The sequence below is a fragment of the Canis lupus genome, chromosome 7 (assembly GCF_048164855.1).
Source record: "Canis lupus baileyi chromosome 7, mCanLup2.hap1, whole genome shotgun sequence".
NCBI classification, from domain to species: domain Eukaryota; kingdom Metazoa; phylum Chordata; class Mammalia; order Carnivora; family Canidae; genus Canis; species Canis lupus.
In genome coordinates, this window is record NC_132844.1 from 13,954,746 (window position 1) to 13,975,624 (window position 20,879).

The 20,879-nt window shown below is 37.4% G+C and overlaps 1 protein-coding gene across 5 annotated transcripts in view; it reads left to right on the top strand.

Moving 5' to 3' along the window:
* The window catches only part of ASCC3 (activating signal cointegrator 1 complex subunit 3), a 335,529-nt gene extending 320,221 nt beyond the window's left edge, over positions 1–15,308 (top strand). For all 5 annotated transcript variants that reach the window (XM_072831965.1, XM_072831969.1, XM_072831966.1 and 2 more), the window contains 5 exons: positions 5,881–6,032; positions 7,788–7,935; positions 11,331–11,540; positions 13,766–13,941; positions 14,024–15,308. In XM_072831965.1, coding sequence (XP_072688066.1) covers positions 5,881–6,032; positions 7,788–7,935; positions 11,331–11,540; positions 13,766–13,941; positions 14,024–14,171 — 834 coding nt within the window. In that variant the 3' untranslated portion in view covers positions 14,172–15,308. The remainder of the gene's footprint in view (positions 1–5,880; positions 6,033–7,787; positions 7,936–11,330; positions 11,541–13,765; positions 13,942–14,023) is intronic.
* Positions 15,309–20,879: the final 5,571 nt, after the last annotated feature.

Here is a 20,879-nt window from a genome sequence, read left to right on the forward strand (position 1 = left end):
TAGATGTGCAGAAAAGTTGCAGAGAGAGCCTATATATCCCACACCCAGTTTTCCTCTATTATTAGCATCTTACATTAATATGGTACATTTGTCACAATTAGTGAACCAATAGTGATATGTTATTATGAACTAAAGTCAGTACTTAGAATTCTTTAGTGTACTTAATGTCCTTTTTCTTTTCTAGGATCCCATTCAAAATACCACATTACATTTGGTTGTCATGTCTCCTTAGACTCCTCTTGGCTCTGAATTTCACAGACTTTCATTGTTTTTGATGATCTTTCCATAGTATTTTTGAACTCTCATGACATTTCATAAATAGTAACTTGACTTCTATAAATTAACAAATCTTTTTCTTTTTTTTTTTTAAGATTTTATTTACTTATTCGTGAAAGACACAGAGAGAGAAAGAGATGTAGACAGAGGGAGAAGCAGGCTCCAGGCAGGGAGCCTGATGTGGGACTTGATCCTGAGAACTCAGATCATGCCCTGAGCCAGGGGCAAGTGCTCAACCGCTGAGCCACCCAGGCATCCCCAAAAATCTTTTTCTACCATTCCAGACTAAATAAATCTTTCTCTGAAACCCTGTCAGTGTATTATTGACTTTATGTCATCTAATTTGAACAGAAGTAGCAACATTATCTAGCCCTTTCAGCCTTTGTCATGATCTTATTTTCATGTGATTGTTACAGTCCCTACTCTTCCTCTAGATACACAAAAATGACTAGCAGAAGATGTGAGGAAAAAGAGGAAAAGTTCCTGGGCAGCTCAGCGGTTTAGCGCCGCCTTCAGCCCAGGGCCTGATCCTGGAGACCCGGGATCGAGTCCCACTTCGGGCTCCCTGCATGGAGCCTGCTTCTCCCTCTGCCTGTGTCTCTGTGTGTGTGTGTGTGTGTGTGTGTGTGTGTGTGTGTGTGTTTCTCATGAAAAAATAAATAAAAATCTTAATTTAAGAAAAAAAAAGAGGAAAAGTTCCTTAAAGAGAGGAAAGGATAAAGGGAGGAAGAAAAGAGGTTATAAGTCAGAATGCTAAGGGAGCTGTGGGTAGAGGAGCTGGTGCATTATCTCTCCTGCTCCATATGTATACTCTACAGCCAGAGTCTTGTTGACACTGAGCACTAGTTCACAGACTTTTCAAATAAATTTACAAAATTTTAAATAATGGGCCTTAGAGCTTCATCTTATTATCTGTCTTTAATACCTCGATGTATATTGAATGATAGTTTTGCTTTTGGTGGTCAGCAATTCTGTTTCCTTGCAATGAGGTTGACTTTAATTCAGTCACAGTACTCAAAGTTCTTCTATTACCCTGGAACTATTTAAATCCAGAATTCAGTTGGATTCCAAAAGATATATAATGCCTGCATATCAAATATTAAGATGTACTTATAACCAAATGAAAGATTCAAATTACTTTAAAATTTTTAAGTTTTCAAGATTGTGTTAATGAAATTCATACAGAGACAGTAATTGATTAAATGCCTAATTATTTTGTCTGGAATTTTTATTTTTCTGTTATGAAGGAGGGAAAGGTTAGATGTAAACCACTTTAAATCTGTCTTGAAATGAGACAGGCTAGGGGCATCTGGCCGACTCAGTCAGTAGAGCATGTGACTTGGAATCTCAGGGGGCGTGAGTTCAAAGTCCCATGTTGGGTGTGGAGCCTACTTTAAAAAAAGAAAAGAAACAAGCCAAGGTCAATGTAAGTCATCCAAAGGTAATAGAATATAGTGTAATGAACACAGGTAATTGATTGGAAAACCAAGATCATGTCTTAACTTCACTTCTGACTGGTGTGATTACATAGCCACTGAACTCCTGTAAGCTTAAGTTTCTCCATTTGTGAGAGGAGGATGGTATCAATGCCTGCCTCATACTTGGTATTGTTATAGATTCAGGGTGAACTATTTACAAGTGTTTTATAATCTGTGCACCATTATACAAATATTTTCCTCATATATGCATACTGTCTATACAGCTTGACTTTAACTGTATAAGTCACTGTTTGTGACTTTTAATAATTGAATGAAATTTTATTTGCCATAATTTATAGAGAGAGATGTCAAGCTTGCATTTTTAAGTATACTCTACAGTAGCAGAAGACAAGAAAATAGCTCTCTGTTTGGATAAATCTGTCCTGCGCAGAAGTAATAGCACCACTGTGAAAATGTGGTTGAATTTAAATACTAAGACCAAGCCTGATATGCTTAGGGAATTCTTGAAATTGATTCAAAATAAACGTTCAGGCCATGAGTTGTATTCAAGTCATAAAGCATGCCTTTGGACCCAGGACCCCTAGAACCTAAAAAATTCTTCCGGAGTGTCCAATTTCTAACTCTGATTTTTTCATTGTTGTTTGTAGGAGTGAAGGGTGGAGGTGATTTTTACAGCCTGTAGTTGTTATTGTTTTACCAATTATTTTTGTTTCACTTGGCATAAAGCCAAGTACTCAGAAGTTCTTGAGTTCTTACCTAGACTCTTCACCTGGCTTCCTAGTGGCACCTCAGTTACAATGTTAAAAACCAAACTAATCACCTGTTCTCCTATGAACAAATGACAGCTCCACAGTTTCTACTAATTATGATAAGGTTTTAAGTGTGACATAATTTTATAAATACAGTGCTAGAAATTATATTTCCATTATGTCACAGCTGGAAATGACAAAGAATTCTCAATCAACAATCAATTGGAGTTCATTCCAACTTAGTAGGAGAAAGCTTCAAACAGAGTCAGTGCCCATCCTTTTTTCCCCTACACTTAGAATCATCCTAATTTTGTCCTGTGAGTAGCATGCCAAGTTAGAAAGTAGATGTGAAGTAAAGAGGGATTAAGTATTTGCCTAATGTTAATGCTAAGCTGGTCCAGAGTTATAGCTCCTCAATGTACAAAACCACCTTTGTTGTTGAGCATTAGATCTCTATAAGGGACTTTGAGGTGAGTTGGGGAACCGAGCCATGATCTCTAGCTGCTGCCAAAGTCAGCCCCACTCGGGGGAGGAGCAGATACCTATTAGGCTTTGTCTATCAGAAAGACTGCTAGAAAAGACACAGAGAATCCATCCTAGGCTCAGTCATGCAGAGGTATGTCAGTACAACCTATCAGGACCCTCAAGTCCATTTACCTGGACCATCCCTTCACCTTAGTTTCTTTAGGTATGCACCTGGGAACAGTAAAATTGGCTTGCTTGCTCACCCTGAGATCCAAGCCCACATCCTCCAGTTTGTCCTGAGCTGCAGGGACTGTGTGCAATAACTTAGGCAAAATGTTGTTATAATCATTGTAATTGGATTTTTACCAATATTCCTTCACAAAACATATTTCTTTAGTGCACTAGGCTAGAGGTAACAGAATATTTCTTCATTCTTGCCATCAAGAAGTCTATAGTTAAAAGGACAGATGTGTAAACAGAGAATCACAATAGGATAACAGAGTCATGCATCAAGAACAGCAGACACACAGGAAAAGAAAAAAATATCTACAGTCCATCTGGAAGAATCAAGGAGACTTCACAGTAAGAAGTAGCATTTGAGATAGACTTGAAGGATGAATCAAAATTTCCCAGGAAAACAGGTAGATAGAGCAGGATTTGCAAAAAGAGAACATAAAGTGCAAGGGCAAATGTGGATAAATAGCAGTCATTTATTTAGTATTGCTATATCAGGGGTACAGGGAGGAAGAGGCCAGGGTGAAAAGCCAGAACCAGCTAGATCACAGACCAAAACTGTCAGGCAGAAAAGCACTAGCTTTGTCCTCTATGTAGTACAAGGCCATTGAAGAAATTTGAGCAGATGAATGATATGATCCCTCTTCTCTCTCTAACAATTTACTTTGGTAACCATATAAAATATGGATAGAAGAAAAATTAGATGAGAATGAGACTAAAGGGCTGGTTAGATTATTCCAGGTGAGAGTTAATGAAGGTCTGCACTAAGACAGTGATAGAGGTGGAGGGTGGGGAGCAACTAGGGAGTGATGGAGCAGAGAGCATCATTTCATTCACCACTTTGGGTAGAGTTGCAAAACCTTTTTTCATCCCAGATTTTTGATCTCCCTTCCTGCCTTTTCTCTAAATTAAAATGAGAGAAATAATAGTTTTCAATTCATGACATGGCTTTTCATTTACTTCATGTAAGCAATCACTTTGCATGATTTTGTACATTTTCACATCTGGATCATACAATGAAAAATTGTGGGGAATGCTCATAAATTTTATGAAATCTTTCAACTTCATCATGAAAACTTCAAAGTTAAAAACATATGGTCCATCCATCCAGCTCTTCTTGTATGTGAGCTCTTGGTCTGGAATTTATTTCCAGTCAAGTTATAATGTAAAATCACAAGTAAAAGCGCCATAGTCACCCCACATTACAACTTCTAACACCACCATCATACTGCATTAGATATAATTATTCATTTCTTTTTTTTTTTCTTTCTCTTCCCTTACATAAATCAAGAACTGTTACTTGTGAACTAATACTTTTTTTTTTTTTTTTTTTTTTTGGTCACAATCCGTTTGTCTTATATACTTCAGAGAAAGGCAAAGCATTTTAATCAGCTCTACAGAGAAATGGAAGAATGGAAACGGATTTCCCTAAATTGATAAACATGTACATTCTTACATGTATACACATTGATATACACACATATAAAGGTATCTATTATACCAATATGAAGCTTTATCATATATGGTTGACTTACAGGTGCTAAAACCCAGTTTGACCACTTCATCACATTAATCATGATAGCCAGAACTATTGATCCATTTTCGTGTAATGTATATAAAAAGACAACAGATTGGTTTAGCCAGGTGTTTTTTAAACAGGTTTCACTTTTTGTTAAATTCGAGGACACAGAATAGGAAACTCAAAACTTAGGAGGGAAATATGTCTGCCTCAGTAGTACTAAATAGCATGATGAATTAATTTTACTAGCATAATATGCCTTAAAAATTATTCCAAAAATGTTCTAATAGATTTATACAACATTTTATAAATATTTTTGCTGGTACTGAGCTGTTTACCATTATACTGTCATTTTCAGCATTTACTAGGTGTATAGAATTTCTTTTTATTTTCATATCTTCATTTCCCAAAACAAGAGAGTACACTCCTAAAACTGTATAAAGTAGCTGCCTCAGATCATGATATTAACTTATGTGTCTTTAAGTCAGCATTCTCCAGAATCTAATTTAATTGAAATAGCTTTGCCTGTGTAAACTTCTCCTTTGTTTAAAGAAGATTTCACTGTTTAGTTTTGCCTTAGGCAAATGCAGCCGTTTGTTTGTCCATAAAACATTAGATTAAATGTATAGACTAATATGAATAGCTTCTCATCATTCCACTTGTACCACTGGCAATTGCCCCATTTGTAAGTATGTAGTGTATTATTTTCATTGAAAACCAGGGCTCTGCCTTCCAGCCTGCTTTGGGGGGAAAATAAATTTTTGGCAAGAAGGCCTGTTATCTTACCATTATTGATATTAAATTTGGAAAAGACTTCCTGAGCTTTACCCTTTAGATGCTGCTTCTAATGCTCTTGATACAGTGAATTATATAGGTGTTTGTTCTTAAAGTACACTGGGCTTTTCTTTGTTTTATTACTGGTTACCAGTCCTACCTGACTATATTTGCTTCCCTAAGAAAAGCTAAAAATGTGGTACTTTATAGGAAAAAATGTGCAACAAATGCTATGAGAGTTTTGATTTGTTCCTTCCAACCCAACTGTGGTTTACTTTCTGGTTTCTATTTTGATTATAGTCATTTAGAGGTATAATGCTTATTATTTTATGTTTGTCTTCTGATAAAGTTAACATGAGATCCCCAATGGAGAGGGCAAGTGCCATGGTATTCTTGTAATACGTGCATTTTTCCCCCTGTTCAGGCAATGCTGGATGTGGCTGCAAACCAGGGCTGGCTGGTGACTGCCCTGAATATCACCAATCTGGTTCAGATGGTGATCCAGGGTCGGTGGTTAAAGGACTCTTCTCTTCTTTCAATACCAAACATAGAACTCCACCATCTTCACATTTTCAGGTAATTGTTATATATAATTGTTATAATTTTCAATGTAATTATCTTTCTTAATTTCAAAAGTAATATTTTTTACAAGTGTGGTCACTTGACTTTCATGTTGTGCCTGAGTCTTTACAGTGAAAATGCCTGTTTGCCAGAGAGAGACATGGCCTAGTGATATAAGGGTCTCTGTTGGAATTTGATCGTCTACCATAAGCTGAACCACAATTCATTTTAACCTTTTCTTGTTTTCTGTTAAAATTATATACATTTCTATTTTAACTGCATTTGATCCTTTACAATATCAGCCTTTATTTTAAAAGATGTTACGAAAGTGCTTTGTGATCTAAACCAAAAATAAATGGCTAGTTTCTCTTACTGCACAGTAGAGTCAAGGGATCTGAAATCCATTGTCAAAGGTAAATTGTACATCTACAAAATGTCCAAAACTGGGTAGTTATATATACTAGCACCTCGAGATATAACCTGTACTAAAAAGAAGAGTTTTATATTATTATCAAATTATTTAAGCTGTAGGTCTTGTGTACATAGCTGGAAATATTTTCGCAAGGAAAAAAACAGTACATAGTACAAGTAAGGTTGGCAGTGTTTAAATGAAAGTGTTTATTTCACACCAGTGTTTCACATCAGTTGAGAGGTCCTTTGCAGCTAAAATGCTGTTTTACAGTCCCATAGACACACAGAACAGTCTGGCTGTAGGTTGCCATCATGTACCCACTTCCTCTTGTCAGATGGACTAAGTAAGGGGTGTACTCATTTGAGGCATCTAGATACAGAAGTCAACCAGAACCTCACACACACGGGGGTCTCCTAGGTAAGTCCTCAGGTGGACTTTCCTAGGAGTAGAGGGTTCCCAGGCAACTATTTCCATGGTGCTTGAGTCCCCACCATGGGATGTCTTGGAAACTAAAAGGCACATTCAGAGAGTGAGCCACACCAGCAGCAGGTGGCATGAGGGGAAAGGCAGATACCTCATGTCTGCAGCTCAATTTCAGGAACCCTTCCAATATGGTACTAAAAGTTAGGGGAGTTGGATTTCAACAGTAAATTAGGTACATAAGGGTAATATTGCAACACAGCATGCAGGTCTGTTATGGAAAGCTGCTTGGAGTCCAGGAGATTTGATCTAGTTCTTTGCTGTCACCCTGAAAAGTGCTTATATTTGTATAATTTCAATTGTATTTTTCTTCTTTATGTGTATATATATATATATATATATATATATATATATATATATATATATATATAATAGAGGATAAAATTTAGGTGGACTTTGCTCTGGGACCCTGAACTAATGCTATAACTCTCAAAAGATTTCCAAAATGGACTTTTAATTGTATGTTACCATCAACTTAAAATGAAAACTTTATGTAAGTAATTATATTAGAGACCTCCATTAAAAAACATACCAGGGCTCGAGTCAGTGCTTTATCCACGTGGAAGCACTACTGAACATTAGTGCCTTCCTATAGAAACACACCCCCTATCTGTAAACCCTAAGTAGTTACTGAGCTCACATTTGATTTACACATCTTATGTCATAATAGCCATACTGCCTTAAATTGATATATTAGAGAATACTGGCTGATTTTGAAACTTACTGGCAACGGCCTTTAAAAAGTTGTATAGTAGTCTTAATTTTGAAAAACTGTTCTCATTACATAAACCAATTCCTGACAATTCTCATTGTCAATGAGCTGGAAATATTTTGCTCTATGAAAGAATTATTTCATTAGTGTTGATATTATTTCTCAGGAAATGGAGCCCAGGTATAAAGGGAGTACGTGCTGGGTGCCATGGCTTCATCGATTGCCTTCCTGAACTGATCCATGCCTGCGGAGGGAAAGACCATGTATTCAGCTCCATGATGGAAAATGAGCTACCAGCTGTGAAAATGAAGCAGGTCAGGCCATTGTTTCTGTGTTTTGAAGCTTCCTTATACTTCCCAGGGAATTATACCAAGAGTTTTCTAACTCTTGATTTTGGAGCCAGACTCACCTGGGTTTAAATTCTGTCTGCCACTTACCGTGATTATGAACATGGAGACATTATACTCATCTCATGAAGTATTGTTTGAAAATTAAGCAAGATAATTATTATGTAAACTGCTTTATGTAGTTCCTAATATAGAAAAGAGGTCAATAACAATATTAAATAAAAATAATTGCAGTAACAATAACTAGTAGTAGCACTGGCATTATTGGAAGTTGATTCAGTATAATGCTATTAAGCCAGCTTAGAAAAGCCTACAAGTAGCTTGTCCGTCACTAGGCTGCATCACCCACTTGGGTATAAATTGCATTTGGGTAGATTTTCATGCAATTCCCTCAGTTACTTTTTTATACCTTCCCCCTTTATTTTAATCACTTTATTGTTCCTAGATTCTAAAGTAATTCTTTAAGTAAATTTCTTATTTGTATGCCATTTAACTTAGATAGGAAACTAAATCTGTGTTGTAAAAGACAACATAGGTCATCTTTCCAAACCATCTTTGGAAAGGCCAAAAATATGAGTGAATGATGTCAGAAATTTTTGGCATATATAGACTTCTAAGTCTTCAGCAGTTTTACCCTAAATATGTCAAACATTCAGGAATTATAACATAATTAACATATTGACTTGCAAATACAGGTATTGAAGAAACTTCTAAACCATGTCATTCTTTTTATTTCCGATGGAAGTTGGTTTTGAGCAAGACTTAGAAAACGTATTACAGGCATTAAAGTCTGATTGTTCAGTTTCTGTTGAACTCAAAATTGGCACAAAAAAGCAACTTAAATATTCATAATAAGTGCCTACCTTTCTAACTATATTACCATCAAAATTATGAATAAAAACAATATATTTAAATCCAAACAAGGCTTCTGTTAGCAACAACAGATTTCTAACCTAACATACACTGATTTCAAGCCAAGTTTTAGATGTGATGAAAAATTAGAACATTGTTATAATTAGTTCAGGGAGAACTCAGAAGTAAACTTACTTAATTTATTTGCATAAATTGCCATTCTGTTATCTTTAAAACCAAATGCAAATTGGCTCAGTCTGATATGATGATGGTTATTTGGCTCAAAAGTGCTTCAATTTGCAGAGCAATCTGGTGTCGGCTCTGCAGTGAGGCGATCCCAGGTAACATACAAATCCTGAATTATTCCAGAAATTAGTATGTTTAAAGCATCAATTTAAGTGCTAATTGCAGTAGTAATGAGAAAAAGCAGTACGACTGTGAGATTTGCATCTTCTTCCCCATCAGTATGCCTGGAACGGCTGCTGACTGGCAGAGGATTTGGCCGCTAATTAAATAATTGTATGCATGGCAGTGCTCTTGCCTGATTCAATAGATGAAGATTAATCCTCAGATAAATATGTTTGGCTGGTACTGAAATGTCTTAGCAGTTTCTTTAAAAATAGCTTATGTTTTTTATATATATGTGTGTGTATATACACATACACACACCCAACAAATATATGTGTACACACCATGGATGAAAAGTCATAAGTTAAGTGCTACAAAAAAGATCACATATATATAAAAACCAGATCTGGCTTTTGGGGGCTTTGTAAAGTAAAATCCCAACGAGTGGCTAGTACCTGAAAACATCTCTCGGTAACTAATTTAATAGGACAAGTAAGGAAACATGAAGGCATGCTTCGTGAGGTAAATGTTACTTACGTTGTCTCACAAAGTTAAATGCTTTTCAGAAATTGTGTATTTGAGTGTCCCCTTGATCACTTTTCCACTCTGGCCAGGCTTAGAACATCAAGTGGTATGGCTTCTATACTCAGTGACTCTGGGTTCTAGCAAGGGGATAGGCCATCTGTTACCTTGAAGCACAGTATAGACCATTCTGTAGCTTGACTATTTCAAGATCTACTCCAGACATAATTTCAGATTCACAAGTTACAGGATTGTAGTTGAATTGAAAATTTGCATTAGTTTTACATTTTTTGAATTCCTCAGGGGTAGTTTGATTCATCAGGGCTACTTCATTTCAATTAAGTATACTCGGCAGCCCTGAAGTCTTAGCAAACAGAACGTCATGCCTATAAGGTAATCTGTGGTATATAGTTAAGAAAGAAAGATTGATAAAGTATTTTCTAACTCTTTAATGTGTGTCATTTTAATTAATATTCTCAATATAATGCCAAAAATACATATTTATTTCTAGAAGGACCCTAGATCCTTACAGGATTCCTTGTAACATACAGACATATAGAAATGTTGTCCTTACAGAACAAATTTGGCATACAGACAAAAAAAAAATCATTTTGTACAGTAAGTTGTCAATAAATGATGCTGAGGGACATCAACAATTGCATCACAGCATTTTTTTTTCAAGTTACCTTTATATCCCCTGGTAATGCTGTCTGCCTTAGAGGTCACATAAATGTTAGACCAGATGTTCTCTAAAGCAAAGCAGCTCAAAAACAAATATTTTTAAACTTAAGATTTAGTGTAGTCATTAGCCATTCAATATCTAGGGGGGATTTATAGTGAAGAAGTCATATGACAAGTTTAGCTAATGAATAATATTTTTCTAGTCACTTTTAAAAGGACTTTAAACTACAAAGATTAAGGGCTGCCTGGGTGGCACAGTCAGTTAAGTGTCTCCCTTAGGCTCAGGTCATGATCTCAGGGTCCTGGGATGGAACCCCACATCAGGCTCCCTGCTCAGTGGGGAGTCTGCTTCTCCCTCTGCCCTTCCCCCCTGCTTATGATCTCTCTCTCTCTCTCTCTTAATCTCTTTCTCAAATAAATAAAAACTTTTTTAAAAACTACAAAGATTAAAAGCACACTATTTTTATAAACAAATGAATGAGTATGGGAAAAACTGGGAAATCTGAACAAAAACTCTGGATTGTATCAGTGTCAATATCCTGTATTAATATTGTATTTTAGTTTTGAAAAATGCTACCATTAGGTGAAACTGAGGAAATGGTGCAGAGTATCTCTATGTATTATTTTTTTTTTTAAGATTGTACTTATTTATTCATGAGAGACACAGAGAGAGAGAGAGGCAGAAACATAGGCAGAGAGAGAAGCAATCTCCCTGCGGGGAGCCTGATGCAGGACTTGATCCCTGGACCCAGGATCACGACCTGAGCCAAAGACAGATGCTCAACCACTGAGCCACCCAGGTGCCCTCTCTGTATTATGTCTTACGATTACACTGAATCTAGAATTAATCTCAAAACAAAGAGGTTGATTTTTTTCAAAGCACACTGTTTCTTATTTGATCACTGCATTTCACATTAACCATTCCTTTATTATCTTTTCTTCTATTTTTTTTTATCCAGGCATGGAATTTCTTATCTCACTTGCCAGTGATAGATGTTGGCTTAAGTGTTAAAGGCTGGTGGGATGACTCAGTGGAGGGACATGGTGAACTCTCCATCACAACTCTGACTTCAGACAAACGAAATGACAACAGGTGGATCAGATTGCATGCTGATCAAGAGTATGTGCTTCAAGTCAGCTTGCAGAGAGTCCACTTTGGGTTCCACAAGGTATAGTGTTTGGTTTCCATTCTCAAATGCTTCACACCAGATACCAGCATGCGCCACCACACATATCTTTTATATTACTAATGTGTCCGTGTCATTCATGAATCCTACCTCCTCAACTGGCCTTAAGTGAGAAGAGTCAGTCTTCTGGAACCAGTCACTTCTCCTCATGTGCCATTTTTCACCTCCAGAATATCCACCTTACATAATAGTATATTGCCTGGAGTACTATTCTCATGTCATCTGTATACTCAGTCCTGAAGAATTTCCTGGAATTCAGAGTACAGATTCCTTGGCCCTCCTTATCAGACTGACAGTATCAGAATCTCAGGGGGAGAAATCTCAAAATCTGTACTTGTACCCGGCACCCCAAATGATTTTTAAGGACATAAGGGTTTGAGAAACACTGCCTGGGGGGACACTTTGATACATAAAAAACACATTCTGGCTAGGTGCACGTGAGAGCGAAGGTTTACCGCTTAGCTCTGTGGATTTGAATAGGACACTAAGTTTTTCTGTGCCTCAGTTGCCACATCTGCCTGCTTCCTTCACTAAAATGCACATGAAAGGGCTTTGTCAGTGTGCACACAGGTCAAAAATTTACAACATGTTTTTTTCAATTCCTGTGGTCTTTTCTGTTTACCGATGATACAGAAATTTAGCATTTGGCCCTCTAAGAATATTAGTACAGAGCATGTGGGCTGATTGGTTTTAGTACCATAATAATTGAAATAAGAATTTGTCTTCTGTTTCAACCAGTGCTGTCAGGGGCTTTCCCGTATCTAAAATAAGCCCTCAGGAATGAAGTTGTTGTTCATGTGTACTGTCCATGCTGTTTCAGACACAGAATGGTCTGAAATGGTAGTTCTCTGTTGTTAGGGCTTTTTAGCACTGTGCCTTTGGGTCCCATCTCATGTAATTTCTAATTCTAAAAATTCTAAATTTCTAATTCTAAAAATCAGTCAGTGTAAGTATGAACTAATTGGCCTCTGGTATTTCAGAGGCTTTCACATGAGCATTTTTAGGTGACCTAACTTACACACACACACACACAAATAGACACACACAAATAGTACTAATCATACAGATAAAGTCGTGGGAAAAAAAACGAAGATTTTTCTACCTTCCTATTACTACTTAAAAATTATTTTAGGGACACCTGGGTGGCTCAACGTTTGAGCATCTGCCTTCCACTCAGGGCGTGATGCCAGGGTCTGGGATCAAGTCCCACATTGCGCTCCCTGCAAGGACCCTGCTTCTGCCTCTGCCTATGTCTCTCATGAATAAATAAATTTTAAAAATATTTTTTAAAAAATTAATTAAAAAATTAAAATTGGATTATCATGCTGGAAAAACTCTCAATTTGTTTCTAAATGCTATAAAAATGCATTGCTGTCAGACTTCTCTTTTAAAATATCTTATCTCTTTTAAAATGTCTTAAGTACAGCATCTCCCTCTACAGTATTAAATGATGTCTGACTGAGAGCATGTCATTATTAATACCTTTTATGCCACAATGTCATTGTCTTAAAGAATCACCAAAATAATCTTGTATTTGATAAAATCCATCTATAGTAAAGACTTCAAGTGCTGCCATTATGGTGATACCGGTTCTCAGATTGTGGTAATTAATGTAATTTACAAATTGCTTGGCTTATAATTTCCCATTCCTCAAAGAAAGGATATTTTAATATTGCCATATTAGAATATATGCTTTCTTATGTGAATTTTATTCTTGGGTGAGGGAAGGTATTTATGTTATATGGTACTTATTATCTTGAGGTCCAGGGTCTGGTCTTTTATGCCCTAGGTATCAGTTTCTTATGAATAAGGCTTTGGAAGATTTGGTTAACATGATTATATCTCAATTCATTCACCTGTAAATGGAGTATTAATATCATTTATAAGATTGATGTGAGACTTTACTAATTTGTTATTGCTAATTTTATATCAGGGCTTTCTGTTCTAACTGAACCAAATATTCTGGTAGTTATAGCCACAAAGTAGTACCTATAGTGCACTTCAAGAATTCTGAAAAATGGTAGGTGATAGCATATCAAAGACACCAAACCAGAAAATTTAAAACATCCCAGATAGCTATACTGAACCGTGTAGATTTATGGCCTTCAAGAAAAACAACTTAGCCTTTTAAAAACCACAACCAAGGGGTGTAGAAAGTCTAGACATTATTAATGATTTATCTTTTTTTTTTTTTTTCTGGTTTACAGGGAAAGCAAGACAGCCATGCGGTTACCCCTCGATTTCCCAAATTAAAAGATGAAGGATGGTTTTTGATTTTAGGGGAAGTGGATAAGAGAGAACTTATCGCTTTGAAAAGAGTAGGATATGTTCGAAATCATCATGTTGTTTCCATTTCTTTTTATACTCCTGAACTACCTGGGAGGTAAGCAGAATCTCACCACCAAAGTTCTGAAGGAATTCAATATGACTGTGGTTTTACGTTTTGTTCTGTTTTTCTGTCTTAGGTATATCTACACACTGTATCTCATGAGCGACTGCTACCTTGGCCTGGACCAGCAGTATGACCTTCATCTCCACGTCACCGAGGCGAGCGTTTCCGCCCAGGTCAACGAGGAGGTCTCGGAGGCCTTGACTGACCTAAAAGTGAAGTAACCTGATCCGAACAGTCCGTTTGAGGGAAGTGGTTAAGAAGTCTGGCTGTTCATTCATCTAGACAAAGTCAAATTACTTGATGTTTGCCTTGGCGGAATCAACTTCTAACCTCAAGACACCCAGGAAATCAACAGCAGCTGCAGTATTGACTCCAGCAACACAAAGCTCACTGCAGTGGCCTTTTCACAAATGTTGCCTTTTATGAAAGTGTTGTCTTCATGGGTTTCTTGATATGTGAATTGAACACACATGTAGGAGAACCTTTGTGTATCTTGAGATGATATTTAGGAATTCCATCAAATTTTGCATCTTACAGTGTAATGTTTACAAGAATGCTGGTTTCTTTTTTTCTAAGGAAAAGTATACTGAGGCATGACAGTGTTAGGATTTGTTGTAACAGATTTCTAACCCTGCAGCAGAAAACACGTAAGAGAAACCTGTATGGAGACACACATAATGTGGGTTGTTAGCAAAATTTATACTTTGATCACATGTAGTTTCAAGAATTTCTTATAGCCAAAAATATTAATAATATATGATGTAAAATTATATTGCAGAGGCCAATGATGATGAAGAAAACAGAATATACTGATCTTAGAAAATGTAGATACTATAACTGGTGGAAATAGAATATTTAGAGTGCCACTTCAAAACAAGCTGATTCAATCATCTCTCCTTCTTCCCATATATTCCCCCTTACTCTTCTCTTCTTTTCATGACCTCTACTTCAAGACTTCACTTCCATTCTCTTTCTGATATATTTATTTACACAAGAAGAGAAGTACAGTCTAATTCACATTGTAACGTGGACAGAGCACACAGTACAATTCTTCATCTTTATGCTTTTCCAAGGCAGGTCTGAGGCACACAGAACATATCCAACCCCTACAGATAGGTTTTCACTTGTGATAAAGGAAATTTCTCTATGTCCATACAGTTTCCATCATGAAAAATACTTTTTTCAAACTAAAATGTTGTTAAAATCCAATGTCCGTATACTATACAGTCTAATGGAATGAAATTCTATCCTTGGAAAGTAATTTCAGTTGTTCCTGGTCATGTGATGAATTATTTTAAAATATTTTCCAATGTAACCACCTCAAGTACTAGAATTTAAAAGTTTTTCTGAAACTGGAATATATTGCTTTTGTGTCCCTCCTTTTCCATGCTGAAAAATAATAATAATAATAAAATAAGAATAAATAAAAGTGGGGCGGGCAAACCAGGCATACATTTTTCAAAATTAAATTTGAATCACTAATAAGAACACACTGAAGTACATGGGTACAAAGTATCTAAAAGGCTCTTATACCAGAAGTTTACTGTATCACAAAGAGTTATTTCTGCTTTTCCTATGGTGATTTATTTCCTAGTTGACGTTCATCTCTAAACCACTATTTTAGTGGAACTAAATGAAAAATTATAGACAAATGGTCACCAATCATGCAGGAATTGAGAAGAAACAGTCTCATTGTCTTCATGCTTATCAGCATCATTCCTTTTTTTTGTTGCAAGAACATGCAGGTGTGGGGAGGTAGGAGATCTACTTCACTGGACATGTGACACAGGACATAGGAGCAGTAAGAATTTCTGTTCTATCCCTCAGAGAGCAGGAAAAACAATGTGACCTATTAAATTCTAAAATTAAAATTGGTTATTTTGCAATAAGGTGCAGAAGACACTAGTGAAGCAAGGTGTGTTTGGATGATAATGTTCCATCCCAGTGAGTGATGAACGCTATTTTATCTACCACTCTATTCTCAATCATTTCTCAACCAAAATGTTGGTGTTAAGTGTGCATTTGAACAGGACATGTGCCACCATAATCAGACTAATTTCATATCCCAGTTTATATTCCTCTGGATTTATATTCCTCTGGATTTCATCAAGCTTAACTAATTGAAATGCCAGTCAGATACTTGTTCTAGGTAGTATGCTGAGTATCCACTTGAATCAGAAACGTATCCTGCCCTCAAGGCAGCCTGGTGATGAAAAGAGGAGGTCAGTGGTTATAATAAAAGAATTGCAGCAATGAGCTATTATTTTTTAAAAATCATGAAAGGGCATGTAGGCTGAGATTTGAAGATGGTTAGAATTGTGAAGGCAGAAATGAAAGAATATTCTGGGTATATCGGCATTAACAAAGGCTCTGAGATAGCCCCGCCTAGGATGCGCAGTTGGTTTGCACTTTCAGAAACATGAAAGAGACCAAGAGGCAAGAAGGATGGGAACATCTGGAATGACCTTGAGTTAGAGGGTAAGGACAGCAAGTCTGAAGTGTATACGGCACAATTCTTTGGCAAGTCAACCAAAGAAGACTATGACAAAGGGCATTCTGCAGGTGGAACAAAGAAGTAGGAGAGACGTGAGCTAGCCGGGAGTCTGGGAGGGCATGCATCCATGCCTGTGGTGGGTAATGCATACTAAATACTAACAAGGAGGGACACCTAGGTGGCTCAGTGGTGAGCGTCTGCCTTCAGCTCAGGGTGTGATTCCGGAGTTCCAGGATCAAGTCCCACATTGGGCTCCCCGTGGGGAGCCTGCTTCTTCCTCTGCCTGTGTCTCTGCCTCTCTTTCTGTGTGTCTCTCATGAATAAATAAAAATGAAATCTTTAAAATAAATACATACATACTAACGAGGAGCTCAGGAATTGAGAACCTCATGTTGATTAAGAGAGTACTTTCAGCAAAATGGAGAAGGAGGGAAGCTTAGGTTGCAGGAGGTAAGGAGCTGAGTGGGCAATGAGAAGGGAGATGCAGTAAGTTCTGCAGGCTTCACTCAGCAAAGATCTAATGAGATGAAATGTGTGATAACAGGGTGGACATTAGTTGGTAAGAACCAGAAAGCCTCTGTTTCTTTCCAACATTTTACCCTGCAACCTCCATTCCTTACACGTACATTCCCACCATTGAACTGAAGTCAAAATTCCTCACCAAAATACTTGGCTTGTTCCTCAGTCTTATCACTGTTTTCCCCCCCAGGGCAAAGTGGATTCCAGTTCTCTTGCAAACAGGTCCTCTTGTTTCTTGTTACATTAAGGAACAATTGGAATTCAAGCGTCAGAAACAATCCCACATCCCTACAACCCCGACACAGGAACACAGGACCTTCAGCCCCAAAAATGAGTTGCCATAGATAAGGAACCATTCTCTGCCTATACTACCCAAAGTCCATGGTCAGCTTTGATGGGAAGAGGATACAGTGATGGGATATTTAAACAGATCAAAAACGATCTGTTTCCTCTCACTTCATACACAGAAATGATCCAATAGAGTGAAAATCTACAAGATAGACCCTTGTCCCCAAGTGTCAACACTCCCTTCTAGTAGACTAATTCAGTAGCCTTAAGAAAATGCGCATTATTCCCCAAGCACACACTCCACACACACCTCCAGTTGCTCAGACCAAAAACCTCAGAAAGACTCCCCCTTTCTCCCGAACACACCTAATCTGCCCACCCTTTCTGCTTTACCTTTAAAATCTATCTAGAATCCAACCATCTTTATTGCTACTACCCTCATCTACACCACATCCTCCGGCCTGGCCTCCATGCTGCTGCTTTTGCCCCTTAAGAGTATTATATCCACAGAAAACATCCTTTTGGAAGATTTAAGTCTGATGATTAGTCTACTCTGCTCAAAATCTTCCAACGTCTTTTCATCAGAATGAAAGCCAAAATCTTCACAATGCCTGCATGATACCACATGGTCTTTGCCTCCTCCCCTAACTACCTCTGACCTCATCTCATCATTCTCTTGCTCACTCCATGCCACCAAATGGTCACCTTGCTGTTGGTGACCATTGTGCAGGACCTATGCTCTTGCTACTCCCTCAGTCTGGACGACTATTTCCCCAGACACCCACAGTCCTAATTCTTCAAATTAAAGGCCTTTAAAGGAGATTTCAGGGATTCCACTTTGCTTGAAACTTCTTCCCAAGTCTTCTGTGTGTCAATTTGAGAAGGATCTTGGGGTGCTAGTCAGAGGTTAGATCTGGTCTTACCCAAGGTCATACTTTGGGTCCAGATAGCCACATCTGAATGGATGCTTACATTTTTATTGTTACTCTTCAATGGGCCTATAATTTGGAAAATATTTCTAAAATGCACATGATTAATATTTCATGAGTGATATTGTCTCAGTAAATTTATGTTTTACCAGCTCATTATAAGACATCCTTGAGAAGATGGACTGCAAATCCATACTTGGTTGAGCAGAATCATAGCACCTCCTTGTCATTAAAAGTTTTTTGACTCCCCAAACCCATGTTTCCTTACTTGTTAACCTCGATTTTATTTGGACTTGTTAAACTACATAGACACCATGCCTGTCCATTGAAAACAAACATGGTTACCTTGAATGATTGCACCCTTTGATTCCAAGTCCTATTAAAAGCAGTTTAATGATTTGAGGGATTGTAGGACTGATCTGAGATGAATTTTATTTCAGAGCTTTCAACCCTGAAGGCTCTTGGATTCGGAAGACTGCACTTTGCAGAATGTGGAGGGCTGATCTAGCACCGGTTTTAGAACTCCCTACAGCTACTGGGGCCCATATTTCCAAATAGCCTCAAAACGTACCAACCATTCAGAAGGGAATGGGACTTCAGAAATAACCACATAATTCTGCAGAAGAAAACGCTGACACTGAGTAATGCTGACTGCCAGAAAAATGAAACTGCTTTTTTTCACGGCTTGTAAATTGACACCAAAGACAATCAGAAAAGGGAGATTCCAAAAATGTTCTTCATGACAATACATCAGAATTGGTGCATATTTTCCAAAAGTAATAGTCTAAAAGGACAAACTGTTAAAAACAAAAGACCATGGTGGACCAGCAAAAAATAAAATGAGTGTAAGTTACAGAAGAGAAAGTTTAGATTGGGGCAAAAGAAACTTCACAATATCATTATAAAATAATGAGGGCAGCCTGGGTGGCTCAGCAGTTTAGCACTACCTTCAGCCCAGGGCGTGATCCTGGAGACCTGATCAAGTCCCACTTCAGGTTCCCTGCATGGCACCTGCTTCTCCCTCTGCCTGTGCCTCTGCCTCTCTCTCTCTCTGTCTCTCATGAATAAATAAAATTTAAAATAAATAAAATAAAATAATGAATAAGGCCTACCATTAGAGATCATCATTAATCAAACATTATCTGCTCCAACATTATGATTGTGTCTCCACCAAACCCCAAATCACACTGGAAACAAATCATTTCATAGTTCTTCAAATATCTGAAATTAATGTATTCCATGAAAGCCTCTAATAGTCATTCTTAACAAAGAATGCTAACGACTTCAATTAAGCTTTTAAATAAGCTCATCTAATTATAATACCAAAACGAATGGGTGGTATACCAGGAATGTGCATCTTTACGTGTGTTACTTCAGCTGGGTATTATCAGCAAAGATGCTCTATTTCCTATTACAACACAGTTTTCCCAGGGATCAGGAAGGAATAGGTATGGATTAAAAAGAAAGGCTGCGCTTTCAGTATCAAGACAAGTGATTTGCGTTCCTTGGTTTTTGGTTTAGGGTCTTTTGGGAGTTTTTTAAGTTTCTGTAATGCCTCCTTATCCCTGTGTTGTATTCGGTGACCTTTGCATATATTGGAAGATTTAGGACAATATATCCGATCAACTCTCTTCTAAATCCATTTTTCACCAACAGAACAGAGATAATACTTGCCTAGGCTTCCTCTCATAGTGGTTGGCTCCATGGTGATAAGAAAGGGCAGTGAACTGCATTGTTGTATACACAGTGTTGGTACAGCAAGTGTTTTATCAATTTCGTTTAATGAATCATTTATGTGAAAATGCTTAGAAAATGATAAAGAGCTGTCAAGAGTAAATAAAAGGTAAATGAAAGTCTAAGGTGATAAATTGTAAATAAACTCATCCTCACCATTGATTTCATGTCAGTGAGCAGTAGGCTAAAAGCCCACCCCATCATTGCTACCCAAACAAAAACAAAATCTTTGTGCTCAAAGAGGGATTCACCTGTGTTCCACCCCTTTGTTCTACAATATTTCCACCACTACAAATGCAAATACATGCACCATTTCGGTTGTAACTCACCATACATGGGCATGGGGATTCCTTCAGTGGACCTTTTCTGAAAATGCTTTCTGGGAACATGCTTTGGTGGAATAGTGAATGGTACATAGAGACCTCAGACAATGAAAGAGTGCTGACTACCTTATTTCTACGCCTTTTGATTTCTGAGGATAAACATCACCCCTTCACAACCTTGCCAAGAGCCACATCTGATGTCCAATTCAGCAGAAATGGACTATTCTGGAAGCAGACAGGTTTTAAGAGCAACAGCATGGGAGCACCTCACACTTTCACCAACTATTTGGGTGCAAGTTATGTTGCACCCAGAGTGAAAGACATTTTAAAGCAAGTTCTAAAATTCCCTTAAAAGCATTTGTGTGCTTTCCCTAACATTGCAAAGCAATACCCACTCTGTGCAATCTCCCTGGGAGTTGTGTTGCTCCCATGCTTGTAAAAGCATGAAAATCAATTTGAGTATATTCGGTAAAAACCTAAACCCTTTCCTTTTAAAAGCAAATATTTGGTTTTTCTTTTAGAAGTAACTATTTTTACACCATTTTATCCAACTTCTGAAACCTAATTCTAGCCAAAAATAAGGAAGAAAAAAACATGCAACTGGCTTCAAATAGTGCTGTTCTTAGCAGAAGCCATAAGAAT